Below are 15,379 nucleotides of genomic sequence, written 5' to 3'. Positions count from 1 at the left end.
ATGAACAAATCATTACGAAATTTTTATGGTAGGTTTCTTATGACCCCCAGAAAACACAGCTCAAACCTCACCAAACTCAGTACTATATCTATATAAATAACTCTTCGTTCTTTGTGAGCCCTAATAACTCATAAATTACTTAATCGATTTCGCTGAAGATTTCACAATTTATTACACTTTGTCGCGAGAGTGTTTACATATTGTTATTGGAATGTTATTAGTATACATTTTTAAATAACAATGCGTCTCAGGAAGTCTATATTGAGATATACAAGATCGATGTAGATGACATCTCTCGATGCAACGAGATTAAACGTAGTAATAGAAATGTTAGGTTATTTATTTATAAGATTTTTTTTTTGTGAAATTGGTTTAAGCTGTGGTAAACATACCGGGGGTCATAAAAAGAAAGAAAAAAATTAATATTGTATATCTTATTGGTTTTGCAAGTTAAAAAAAAGTAAAAAAAAAAAAACCTAAATTATCATATTAATATAAATATTTGGTCGACACACAATTTGAACCAAGAGAATGACAGAATAGTGAAGAAATGAAACAGAGGAAGAAACAGCATAACGAAATGAATGAAATACAGGGTGTCCCATATAAAACGCAACCCATCAATCACTCATCCATGAAATTTCAAAAGTCAAGCTTACTTCCCTATTCGTTACTGAAATGGACTCGTCCAACATCTGAACATCGCAGCGACGCAGTAGAACACTACCGATAGTAACAATAATGCAATCATAACGTTCAGTGTATTGCTAGAGACAAGATGGTATTTTCGCTAGATGAACGTGTTTTCATTGTTGAGTCGTACTTCAGTACGAAATCAGTGGTTGCAGTGTAAGATTTGTTTCACCATAAGTATCCAGATAAGCCAGCTCCTAACAAAACATCAGTATTAAGGTTAGTCGCAAAATTTAGAGAGACCGGATCTGTTAACAACAAGGAACACAATAGATCTGCGTCAGTGTTGAATACAGATACAGTCACAGAAATCAAAGACCGATTACTCGCCTCGCTAAATAAATCGATCAGACGTTTGTCTGCTGAAATTAATTTGTCTAAATCAATTGTTCATCGGGCGACCAAACGATTACAATTACGACCTTATCGCATTCAAACGGTTCATCGACTTCTTGAGCCCGATAAAGAAAAACGGCTACAATATTGTCAACGGTTCCGTCGATTTCTGTGGAGGTAATTAATGTTATGGATTCGTTATTTTTCACAGATGAAGCACGGTTTCATATGGACGGCTATGTAAACAGCCAAAACAGTCGAATTTGGATTGCTGAAAATCCCCACGTTTATCACGAAAAACAATTACACCCGCAGAAGTTGGGCGTGTTTTGTGTGCGATATCGCGGAAGAAAATAATCGGTCCTATTTTTTTCGAGTACACCATTAATGCAGAACGATATCAGGATATTTTATTTCAGTTTATCGCACTCTTGGAAGAGGAAGACAGACACTGCTGGCTACAACATGACGGTGCGACATCGCACTACGCAGGTTCAACTTCTGATTTCGTTGAGGAATTCTTTGATAATCGTGTTATATCGGTCGAGGCTTGTGGCCACCATGATCTCCAGATTTGACTGCGGCGGATTTTTTTCTACGGTGTTACCTCAAAGAAAAAGCCTATAGCAACAAACCACGAACACTTGAACGATTGAAAGTCAATATTGAACAAGCTGTATTAAATATCCACCCAACAACTTTGAAAAAAGTTGCAAGAAACGGTGTAAAAAGAATTGAAGCTTGTATTGAAGAAGATGGTGGCCACTTCAAAAATTTACTCTAAATGTAAGGTAATGGATGGTAATAATAAAAATTACATTTAAATTTACACATGCCTTTTTATTATTTCAATACCTACCAATATACGGTTGGGTTGCGTTTTATATGGGACACTCTGTAGATTACATATGTAAAATATAATACAAAATTTATATCATTCATTCAATTTAGATCATTCATTGCCTTGATCAATATTAAAATTATTATGTGATTCCCTAAATTTAATTTCATCGTCTTTAAAATATAAATTTCTATTACTTTATTATTTTTCGTAAAAAAAATTATTTTGTTGTTTATAAAATTAAAGAGAACTATTAATATTTTTCATATTTAACATCGAGGAATTTAAGGAAATTTGAGTTTCGTTTTCGATATCGACATCTTCAGAGAGCTGTTTTACATGATTTACGAAATTTAATGTGAAAACTCATCCTCTCACAAGTAAAGAAACACTCTATAGATTTTTATATACTGAACTAATTCCATTAGGGTAAGCCACTACACATAATTGATATAGATTCGACTTTCAGTTATTCCGTGTTAATATTTTCATAACGCCTAGGTCATTGGAGGTGATATATATATATATATATATATATATATATATATATAATATATATATAATATATATATATATATATAATATATATATATATATGTATATATTTTCCTGTTTAGCCTACGGGAATTACCGTTCAGGTATTACTTCAGACGATGATATGTAAATTAAGTGTAGTCTTGTACAGTCTCAGTTCGACCATTCCTGAGACGTATGGTTAATTGAAACCCAAGCTCCAAAGAACACCGGTATCTACGAATCTAGTATTCAAATCCGTATAAAAGTAACTGACTTTACTAGGACTTGAACGCTGGAACTCTCGACTTTCAAATCAGCTGATTTGGGAAGACGCGTTTACCAATAGACCAACCCGGCGGTTACAGGTCATATATTAGAATTTATGAACGTTACACAATGTGTATCTATGTCAGTAGTTCGTTCTCAACATGTACGCTCGGCTCACAATCGAGTTCAATCTTCGAGACATAATGTTAAGTCCCAAATCGGTTTCGATTATCACCCTGAATTTGAAAATTTAACGATTGCAATGCCAAATAATAGAACGATTAATCTCCTGCATCACGTTTTGTGCAAAGTAGTTCTAAAACAGTTTCAATATCCTCATGATTTCATAAAGTATTACATTTTTGGATTACTTTTGAGAGCAATAGCTGACACATAATTACTAATAAGACTATTTCCTTTTTTGTTTTTGAAGTTCTACATGGATATAGCGGGCTTTACCCTCTACATGTGGGCTTAAATTTATTATATGCGCTTAAGTTGTTAGTATCTCTATATTGTAAAATACATAGTATTCTGTAACCCTCGGGAAAATAACAAAAATCAGCTTTATTGACTTAAGTACAAGTTTAACAAGTTTGACAAGTTTAACCTTGTTTGGCGTATCCATTCGTAGATGTCATCCATTTTTAAGGAAAAATGGATGAATACACTTTGATTCTGCCGTAGACCATAATAAATATTAGCCGATAAATTTTTTTTAATATTTCGAGGCACGCGATTTTCTTACGTAACTAATTTAATTTTTTTAATTATCTTAAAAAAAAAAAAGTGCAATATTATTTTCCATAGGAAAGTTTTAACGCGGTTTTAATATAATTTAAAAAATTAGCCATCGTAGTTAAAAATTTAATATTCAACTCTGACACAATTTTACACCTCTCTAAAAAAGTTCTTATTTGTTAATGGAAGCAATACGATTGTGTGTACGGTCGTGTGTGGTGTGTATATGCGCGCGCGGGTTAATTATTTATTAACTTATTTTAAAATGTATGTAGAAATTATGTTAATTGACTTTTGATCATATAAAAACAACAAACTAGAATTTGAACCCGAAACTTTCCATCGAATGGTATGAAAAATAAATAAAATCCCACCAAGTGGGATTTTTTTTTTTAAAGGATTAAAGTGTCTGAATTGAGATGATATAAAAAAGAAGAAAAGATTTATGAGAAACATGTAATTTACTACCTAGGCCAAAGCTAAAACTGCAGTTTTATGTTAGTTGCAATTTTATTTCCAACTGAAACGTGACCCGTTGGAATAGTAAAATAACTTTCTTTTTTTTTTTTTTTTTACTAGTATAAAATACCAACTTTCCCTTTCAGTTTTATTATTATAATTATTTTTTGCTCGTTTCTTTTTACAATTTGTCTAGTTTATTTAATTTAATCAATAGTAATTAAAGATTAAATTACCTGTATGCAATCGGATAAGGAAAATTACTATTTTTTATTTATAATACAGCAGAATACTGTGACGTACAAGTAAGGATATAATTATAGCCCTTAAAATATATATATATATTGTTATGATTCCGTTTTCATTTTTATTATTCAAATAAATTCTGTTAATTTGAGTTTTTATATTGATAATTGTTTACTGTTTTCAAATGATTGTTTTATACTTTCCCGTCCAGATAGCGCTATATCTGTAGAAGAGAGAGTATTGTAATCTATCCAATTTGGGCATATGCGGTTTTCACCGGGTCTTGACGTTTTGACACCTAAGGAACCCAAAAAACCGGATGGAAATTTTCCGGATGTTAAATGTTCGTATATACGTGTGTGTGTGTGTGTGTGTTCGGTGTTGGCCTTTAAAATCACCTTATATCTCCAGAACTGCTGGACTGATTTTGACCAAATTTGGTCAAATTACTTTATATATGGGGCAATGATGCTGTTAAATTATCAGCTGTAAAGGTCTATGGGATGCGGATGTAAATCAAGGTCATCCTCAGTATCTCAAGATTTCGCCTATTAAAGGTCATGTTTTTCAAAGGCACATTTGTTAACAATTAAAAAAGCAATATTTGTAAAAAAGAAAAAAAATTTGAAAAATCGCATCCCCACCCCAAAAAATGTTATTGTAGTCGACTGCTATGTTGTGACGTCACAGGTGAGCGGTAGAATTAAATAAATGAATAATTATTAGACTGTAAATAAGGGTCGGGTTTACTCGGTAGATGGTGCGTTAAGCCTCACGTCTACATCAATCTTAAACACAACACTAGGGATTTGTTCGGGTTATAAAAAAACAATATTTTTAGGTTTGCCATAAAATATATTTTTTAATCTTGTAATAAATACGTAAAAGCTTTAAAAAAATTTGATTCTAAGTAAAATGGTATGAATAACATCCCACATATACTCAATAAAAACTAAAAATTTCAAAGTTTATTAAACCAGCTTTTCCCAGATTTTCGAAAACTATTGGAAATTCAATTCTAGAATCTATTTTGTTTAATTTTTCAGGTAAGATTTCATATAAAACCACATTCGCAAGCCGAAGTTCATTAACGAAACTATTGCTAATCTTTGTCTATATGTACTTTTTATTTTCACTAGTAGAACATATCCTGAAAGTTTGTTAAATTCTTCGTTACTCAATCTCTATACTGGTGTACAAATTTCTAAGCTACCCTTTAGGTACGCCACACTATATTTCTCTGGATGGAATGGAGATTTATTTTTACACCTCTCATTTTTTTTTTTGTTTTTCTTTAATCTCCGGGACCACCGTAAGATACTGCTTCATAGGATGACATTTGTAGAGTGTATGAAAATGCCTTATCTGACCGGGATTCGAACCCGGGACCTCCGGATGAAAGGCCTAGACATTACCACTCGTGCCACGGAAGCCGGCAATCTCTCATCATCGTTTTTTTTCTTTCCTTATTTAGCTTCCGGGAATTATCGTTCAGATATTACTTCAGAGGATGATATGTATGAGTGTAGTCTTGTACAGTCTCAGTTCGACCATTCCTGAGATGTGTGGTTAATTGAAACCCAACCACCAAAGAACACCGGTATCCACGATCATCTAGTATTCAAATCCGTATAAAAGTAACTGCCTTTACTAGGACTTGAACGCCTGGAACTCTCGACTTCCAAATCAGCTGATTTGGGAAGACGCGTTCACCACTAGACCAACCTGGTGGGTTAACCTCTATCATCTGTTGATATCTTACGTAACGCGTGAGATTAAAAAAGCTTAAAACCATGTATTGGAGGATCGTTTTGATGATAAAAGCTGGATTGGTTTACGAATCCATATACGTATGAAGTTTTTAAAGCATATTTTTTTCGCGTCTATTTCTAGAGAAAAATGAAATTTTTTATGCCACATATACATATTGTTTGTATATTATTTTTAATATTTTTCAATTTTATAGAACAAACGAAGAAGATAATAAATCTCTATAAACGCCTTACTTCAAAAAAAAAGTTTTTTTTAAATTTACAAGAAAATTCTTTTGGGTTTTATTGATTTAAATTAAATGATAAATTTAATTTTTATACAAATATTTGTTTATTTATACATACGTGTGGAAAACATTTATTCACAGGTGATTCCACAAAGAATGTAAAAAAATTTCAGGACATTTCTATTGGTGCATATAAAGAACTTCGTAGAATCATAGGTTCGGGAATACTTCGTTAAAACGTATCGGCTGGTGAAAGATTTCACTCTGATTTTTGCGTCTACAGTAAACTAAAACCAGCTATATTTCTTGGGATTTTAAATTAAAGGGTAAAAAATTTTATGATTATGTATGAAATATGATCTGTAACATTTAAAAAATATCCCAGAATTTTATTTTTTGTATTCTTCAAAAAATTTATGGTAAAATTCAAAAGACTGATCGAAAACTGTGTTACATTTCATAAATTATTCTGTACAAACATATATCGTTTTTTTTTAAAGTTATTTTCGTTTGTTCCAAATGTTAATCTTTCAGTTAAACAATCAGTCTTAAGTGAAGGTGAAGACAGTTAACCGTATTATTTATGTCACTCACAGGGGTGACGATTAAACAAGCAGTGTGAGCGTCGAATATGTAGCGGTTACATGTCCTAACACCAATAGAATAGGACAAGCTGTCAATCATATAGATACTATCTTAGTAGCTTAATTCTTTAATCACATTTAATGATCCTAAAACTCTTTTCATCTGTCCAAACGTACAAATCCAAAATCATCTCTTAATAAATTTATTTATTTGTGAAATGCATAAGAGGTATAAAATTTTCATCATCAGAAGGTATGATAGCTTGTGATGAAAATGATGGACAGATGAAAAGAGTTGTAGGATAATTAAATGTGATTAAAGAATTAAGCTACTATGATAAAAAGATTTCAATCATTACATCGAAGAGATAAAGAAGATTCAGTATTTTAATTCACATTTTACTTCCTGAAATTAATAAAATGGATACTAGTAGGAGATGTTCGAATAATATATTTACAAAGACCTATAATTTTTTTGTCGAAAAATATTGAATTGGAATCTGACTACTATTTTGGAGGCTTTGTTGTGGCTAAATATAAAAAATGGTAATTGATTGTGATCGACGGTTTCTGCGGCACCTCTCAGCTACCTTTCCACCTCAGTACTGTTTCAATTAATCCTATTTCATTTGTTATTCATTGTTGTCAAACTGGCTATTACCAAGCCTTTGCCACGTCATTTCTGCGTGCACTTTACTTTGATTAAGGATTAGTTCAATATTTAGATAATACAGGCTATATTTATTTTTTAAGTGTATAAGTAACACGTGTATATTTTTTCTCATTTTATCTCAGTCGCCTTCTATTAATATTTGATGATATGTAAATATTGTTTTAGGTACTGTAAATTTAGTATTAAGAACTTAATTAACAGCTGGAATCGATATGTCATCAACGATAATTACTGATGTTTTGCTAGATGTCCGTGTGGGAAATACAAATGGGACTAAAATGCTTCCCTGCGGTACTCCGACGTGTATTAATTTCACCTCCAACGGTAAATGGTAGTCATTGTAAAAGTTAAGCACGTAATAAAGCTAAATGAAAAAAAAACAAACAATTAATAAAATAAAATAAAGTTAAACAAATTTAATTTATACATAGATTGATGATAAAGCTGAATAGAACAGATAAAGCTGAATAGAGAACCTGAATCACAGTTCTCTAAGCTTTTCATTTATATGTACATAAATAACATATATAATTTATAAAAATATAAATTAAACACGTATGTGGTTGTTATATAATCTAACAGCATGAATGTATAAGCCTTTTCTTTTACGATATATGCAGAAGATCAAAGTTAGCTGAAGTAAAATTATATTTCTTTCATCGAGATATTTGCTTACATAAGTTACAATTGATGGTTAGATAAATTTTAAAAAAGCTGCAGAGGTAGTGTTCTTTTCCTGTTTAGCCTCCGGTAATTACCGTTCAGATAATATCGTACAGTCTCAGTTCGACCATTCCTGAGATGTGTGGTTAATTGAACCCCAACCACTAAAGAACACCGGTGTTCACAATCTAGTATTCAAATCCGTATAAAAATAACTGGCTTTACTAGGACTGGCTTTGGAACTCTCGACTTCCAAATCAGCTGATTTTGGAAGACGCGTTCATCACTAGATCAACCCGGCGGGTCAGAGGTAGTGTTAATTTGGTCTTATCATTACAAGTCAGTCTTCGATAAATTGAGTGGTGGGGAGATTCCGACACGCTATGTGGATTGTACAATAAATGTGTAATTTTTGGTAAATTATAGTCTCATCTTTTTTTTTAAATTGTAGAAAATATTTAACAAAGAATATACTTACTGATCTCCAAATATTTTTGATGGGTTGGATCATATTCGTCCCAAACAATATTTTTGAAACGATTCCGTTCTTTTGAACCAGCAAAAATCATTGGTTCTTGTTTTTGAAAATCGTTAGGATTTCTGAAACAAAAAATTTTTTTTTACATTTTATTAATATTAAATATTATTTAGTTATTAAATCTATCTATAAAATTAATAGTTTTTAAATCAAATGCTTATTATACATCAACGTAAAAATTGTAATGAATTAAGGTTCTATGGATTTTGTTTACACCTATTAGGTTGATTTCATAAGAAAGCTACCTATTGTAACGGGTATCATGATTCAACTTCCGGAAAATTTCGAGATACATCTACGCGTTTCACATCCTCAGACTCCAAAACCGAACGTCAGTTCAAAAGTTTATATATATTCAACCACCAAACAAACAAAACACACATACATACATACACACACACACACCACTAATAACAGACAGTGAATGAAGCTGTGACTTGATGAAAATCCATCATAAGAAAATAAAATAAACAAATATGCTATTTGATTTTCAAAAAGATATTTAAAGAATCACAACAGCTGTTTTCTGTTTGTTTCATGAATATCCAGTTGTAATTTTTTTAAATATTTTTATGAAAATCAAAGAAAGCATATTCTTATTTTCTTTTGTGATACTGTTCACTTCAATTATCACATAATTTAATTTTATATTTGAGTTAAATGTTTTCGATTCTAAATACAGTACGTTTGGAAAATCTCTTTTCAGTATGCTTTAGAAGTATGTGGCGTTCTTTCGGTGTAAGGTTGGTTTCCTTGTGTGTTGGTAGGCTGTTAGTCAGTAATAAATCAAGACTTCTGTTGTTTAGTTGTGATTGAACGTGATTCGTTACGTTTCGTATTGTTTCGTTATCGGAGTCAATAGTTGCAAGAAACGTAGTGGATCTTTCAGTTGAGGAACGCATTTTTCTCGTTTAACACGTCTTTCGTGAAGGTGATGATGTACACTAATTTAATGAAGAACAAGTTTTCTGAAAAGTTTCCAAATACTGTTGTTCCTCACCGTAATGCCATTTGAACTCTTATCGAAACATTTCGGGCAACTGTATCTGTTGAAGACGGTTGATCGAAGTGAAGGACCACCACCTAAATTAAACAAACAGAAGCTGTTTTCGGTTGGTATGGCTGAAAGTTCATCAAAGTCAACTGGTAAGTTAGCACAACATCAAGATATCGGACTTGATACCGTCCACAATACGGTAAGGAAAAAACTGAAACTTTTCCCTTACAAAGTAACGTATGTCCAAGAACTGAAACCTAAAGATTATGGCAAAAATCTAAATTATTGTCAACGGTTTAAACGTTTTATTGACCAAAATTCCTTAGGTATCCTCGAAATTTACAGATAAAGAGTGGTTTCATCTATTTCACAAAATAAAGAACTGTGGTCGGCATACCCGATGAGTACACGAACAATCTTTACACGAAGCGAAAATTGGAGTGGTTTTTTTTTTAGACCATTTTTAACCACTCGGGGGCAACCGGTAATCCCTAGAAAACGCTGCCTCGGTCGGCCCTGAGTGACGTGGCTGTAGATTAACCCACTCTTGCATACAGCTAACATCGCTGTCCTGCCCGTCAGGGTCCCTCCTCGTTCATTGAGACATCATGACCACCGCTTCTGGTTGCCACGACGTCCCTTCCCAGAAAGGCTACCTTTCCCTAAACCGTAATCAGTGTCCGTATATGCACCCTATGCATTACCGCCCTCACGAATCGCGCGTCCGCCACACATACCTCAAGGGTCCTCAATGCTTCATAGGAACGCTCCAATCCAACCACTCTTGCGTGTGGATGGACTGGAAACAACCTCAGCATTGAAGCTAACTTCCTTGTCCCTACACTTGTCCACGATTCAACCCCTGGCGACCTAATTTTTTTCGCCAGTGAAAATTGGAGTCTGGGTCGGTGTGAATAGAACGCACATTGTGGGTCCAATCTTTTTTTTGAAAATAATAATTGTTTTTGTGCTCTTTTAACAAAGTTCATTAGTCAGTTAAAAGAAATGGAAATCATCACGGTTGGTTCCAACAAGATGGCGCCACAGTGCACATAGCTAACAAATGAGTAACTTTTTTACGAAATATCTTTGGTGAACGAATCGTTTCGGAGAGTTTGTGGCCTGCATGATTGCTCGATTTGTCTCCCTCAGATTATTTTCTGTGGAGGGCAGCGAAACAAGTAGTGTATTGCAACAGACAATGCAAGATTAACGAACTAAAACCCGAATAACGATGTATGTACGAGACATTCGAGTAAATCAGCTTGTTAAAGTGTTTGAAAAAAATTGAAATGCGTGCAGTGTTGTATGAATATGGATACTGAAGGTCATTTTCAATACCTTTTATAAAATATATCAGTTATAATAATATCCGTTTCTGTTAAATAATAAAGTAATAATTAAGAAAGCTTTATCATTATTTCCATAATTCCATTGCACATCTAAATTTCGGATGCGCCTGTAGAATAAGTTTTTTTAAACACCTTTGAAATTTAAAAAACGAATTACAAATTTAATATAGTAAATCAGCTGTTATTTTACAACATCCAATTAGTGTTACGTTACAACGATCAAGTTCTAAACTTCGAATTTTGGATTTTTGCTTCAACGTACAAATACAGTAATAAATTAATTAAAATGTAGTAAGTTGTAATTGTTCAAATATTTGTTTTCTAGTGAAAAATTTATCATCTGTGGGATTTAACTTCCTTGTACGAAATAAAGGAAGTATTGTGATCGCGAAAAATTTCGGTTTTCATATTTCAGCGGAACTACTAATTTTAACCATCCTTGAATCCACTTTTACTAGTTTCGGCGTGACGTCTGTACGCACGTATGTATCTCGCATAACTCAAAAACGATTAGCCGGAGGTTGTTGAAATTTTGTTCTTAGGACTGTTATAACATCTAGTTGTGCACGTAAACTTTTGAATGCAATCGACTGGACCAAAGGTATTCAAAAAAGCCTGAAATAAAAGAAATCTGGGGTTTGGACTTTTTGTTAACTGCAGTAAGAAAGCCCTGATTGAGAACTTTTCAATGATATATCAAGTGGTATTTATTTGCATTCCAGTGTTGTAGCCAAATAAATGTTTAATTAATGAAATATTCGGATCTTAGAAGGGGAAGGCACATCAGTTCAAATTCGACTTAATCTCCTTTTTTATAACTTTTTTAAAATTTAAACATATTGGATTGTAAAAAATACGATTTACAGTAAATAATAACTGAATAATAAAGAAAAAAAAAACATGAAAAAATATGAGAAGTTATTAATGAAATAAAATTTTATGTAAACATTTTTAAAAAAATGTGTTTATATTTAATTTAAAGGCGTACAAAGTTTTACGTGCTTATTACCAATTTAACAAAGTTACTGAAAGTCAAACATAAAAAACGTGGGTTTTTTACCGCAATTTATTGGTTTTCACACCAGATTTCTCAAAACCTATTTCAGATTCGGTTCTAGGATCTGTTTTATTGGATTTTTCAGGTCAATAAGCGCAGTAAATTACTAATTTTATTCTTTAATTAACGTCTTAAAAATTTCAGTTAGACCTCATTTGACCGGGGTAGCTGAAATCCAAGCAAAATCTTTCACTAGCGTTAACTCGCAAACGAAGCATTTTAAGATATATACACATTATTACTTTTTTCTGTTTAAAGTTCTAATTACTTTTTAAAAGAAATTTCTAAACTTTTATAAGTATTAGAATGGTGTATACTAGAATTCTATCTTCTTGAAATCTTTTGTAATACTGTTTTTCTTGTATAGCGAGATATGCTTGGTTCTGGTTGTTTTTATTTTTTTATTTTTGGCTACCAATTTTCCATTCTCCTTTAGAGGTGAGTGAAAAGTAAAATATTCCTTATTATAATTGTTGGTAGTTAACTTTTATACGGATTTGAATACAAGATACTGGTGTTCTTTGGTGGTTGGGTTTCAATTTACCACACATCTCAGCAGCGGTTGACCTTTGAGACTTTACAAGGTTACATTTCATTTACATTCATACTTCATCCTCTGAAATAATACCTTACGGTGGTTCCAGAGGCTAATCAGATAAAGTTTACCGCATAAGGAGAATACGGGTTCACGTTAAGACGGAAAGGTAAAAGTGTTTAATCTGATTGGTAAACTGTGTTTTCTACACCTATCGTTTTCATTATTCCTTATTCCTTCCCTTTTATTAAAATTTTTTTAGGCGTAAATCGGACTTCCTATGAGTTCTCTATGCTGAGAATGTAGAAACCTGAATCAAAAGTATACATTTCGCACAGGTTGGAGACAATACATTAAATAATATTTGGTGAAAGAGCAGCCTATGGACCAATTCGGGAATACTGTTCTATAAGTTTAATAGCTGAAGAGCATATCCGATTAAGTCGGGCCCCTACTCGACGAAATAAAGAGAATATTCAAGCAGGTTTCAAGTTTCCAGCTTATCTCATATATATTTTTTTTTAAATTTGACCTAATATTTTGTGGTATTAAAACAGCTTTTTTGTGGCTTTTTCTTAAGATCTCCTTTTAGCTATAGGTAAGCAATTTGAGTTTCATAGCTATCCAAGAAACGGTAAAATTAGCGAGAAGGATTTTTTTCATAATAACGGGGATAGTAAATGTCTATTCATTATCTTTCACGTCGTCTCGTAATATAAAGATAGATAGATATGTTTTTATAATAGCGTAAATACATTTAAACCTATAAAAATAACACACACACAAAATTTATGTTCGTAAGCGTCTGTATGTGTTTGTGTGTATGAACGTATATGCGCTTATGTATGTACAAAATACAGTACAGTAATGGTTATTTCGTTTGAGTGCTATGGCACATTTAGACCATTAGCGAAAGGTGTTAAGACAAAGAAACGCCCATAGTCTTATTGTGATTTATTGACTATGGCATCACCTTTTCTACGTTTTATCCATTTTCTGTTACAACATTCTTTTCATCGTACTTCTTTTTGTTTTATTTTCTAACTTTCTTTTTCAACAGTTTTCTTTTTATTCTTTTTTTTAATTTTTTTTTTTATTTTTACTAAGGGGCTTTTTACGTAGGGATGACTATTCTTCATTCGTTAATCTTAATGGAACTAATGTCTGCCACTATACTACAGTACTCCTTAATCTTCAGTTGGAATAAATTTAAGTACTTTTTCATTTCTTTCTTGCTTGAATTTATATTCCGTTTCTTGAAAATTTAAAATTTATCTTTATTAGATTAGTTTTGATATCTTTTTATTTTTCTTTAGCTTTTATCAATCCTAATAGCTGAAAATATGTTTTACAAATTATTTTTTTGTATTTATTCATTTTACGTTGGTAAGATTGGTATTATTTTCTCTCAGAGTATAACGTATTACTTAATGCAACTCTAATAGAGGAGAGGTTTTTTTTTTTAGTTCGGTATAAACAAAACAAAAACTACCCGATCAGTCACAACCAGATTTTTACCAAATTTTTTTACTTATTTTCTGGTTTTTTTTTGGCATAATTGAGAAGGTTTTTAGATATATTTTATCTCGAAAAATTCCGAAATAAGAAATTTATACGTAGGTGGGAGATTTGCCGGTTAAAGCATAAAATTTAATGAATTGAATTAATGAACTATGAGCAGGGTTTGAACTGAATGATATATTACATAACTATAAAATTAAATTTTCGTTAAATAAAGTAATCTATATATGTAGTAGTGAAGATTTTCCGGTTGAAGTACAATTTTTAATAAATTGTGTGAACTCTGAGTGTATGTCAATGTTTGGGCTAGGTTTGATCTAAAAACCATTTTTTGATTTTTTGAAATTCTTTTTTTTAATTTCTCAGTAACAAATTATGAAATCAGCCTGATTTTTGTTGGATAAACTCCAACAAAAATCTTCATATCAATAAACCAATTTCTAGATTTTTGAAATTCTACCTTGAATGGGATTGAAGAAAGGTAAAAAAATTTTGAAAAATGATTGTAAATTTTCCCAATTCTGGCTATAATAAACTGGATAGTGAAATATTTAAAATACATTTGTGTACTACGTCAATTATTCGGACAAAAAAGGAGTTTTTTTTTTTTTAAATCCTCGACAAACTAAATATTTTTTATTTTAAAGCTATTTATTTTAATTTATTTTAACATAAAAAATTAATCAAATTTATTAATATAAAGCTGGAATTTTTTTTATTAATCGACTTTTATTTTAGAAAAATTAAACAAAAATAGGCACGTATGTAAAAAAAAGGCACCATTTAATTGCTTAATTACTGAACCAATAATATACCTCTTATTTTTGTTCACAAATTATCTACTATTCAACCACTTGTGTATCTATAAGTATATCGGTTTCAGCCAACAAAGTATAATGGACGTACTACAAAATCATTGTTTGTTTTTCTTGTTTGTGGGACTTAATTATTATTATATCAGAAATTACTACTCATGCTTATGTTTTCTATATTATCTGGAAATGTATACTCTGGAAATTATGTAGATAAGTTACCATAATAATTATATATATATATTAAAAAAAAAGACCAAGAAGACAAAACATTTTAACAGTATTGTATCGATTATTATTAATCGATTACTGTAAATTGATTATAAATTCAAATTATTACTGCTCTGCCACTCAGCTGGTTTCACTCAGCGCATAGCCAGCCTCCAAGCCATTTGATTTTCTGTAAATGTTTTTACCTGACAGTATTTTCATCGAACCTTTATGTTAATTGAAGGAAGGTTAACAAAACTGCCTTTGTCAAAAATGTTAAAGATCTATAAATTCCCTTACGGACGAGAGAATCCTATTAACAGATGTAATCAGTTAAAA

General features: G+C 31.5%; 1 protein-coding gene across 1 annotated transcript in view; it reads right to left on the bottom strand.

Annotated features, from left to right (window-relative positions):
* The window catches only part of LOC142332751 (neuroligin-4, Y-linked-like), a 702,340-nt gene that overhangs the window by 39,162 nt on the left and 647,799 nt on the right, over positions 1 to 15,379 (bottom strand). The window contains exon 7 of the mRNA XM_075379365.1: positions 8,497 to 8,618. Coding sequence (XP_075235480.1) covers positions 8,497 to 8,618 — 122 coding nt within the window. The remainder of the gene's footprint in view (positions 1 to 8,496; positions 8,619 to 15,379) is intronic.

The sequence above is a fragment of the Lycorma delicatula genome, chromosome 12 (genome assembly GCF_047948215.1).
Source record: "Lycorma delicatula isolate Av1 chromosome 12, ASM4794821v1, whole genome shotgun sequence".
NCBI classification, from domain to species: Eukaryota; Metazoa; Arthropoda; class Insecta; order Hemiptera; family Fulgoridae; genus Lycorma; species Lycorma delicatula.
Note: the sequence above shows the minus strand (reverse complement) of the source record. Positions and strands in the feature narration are given on the sequence as shown.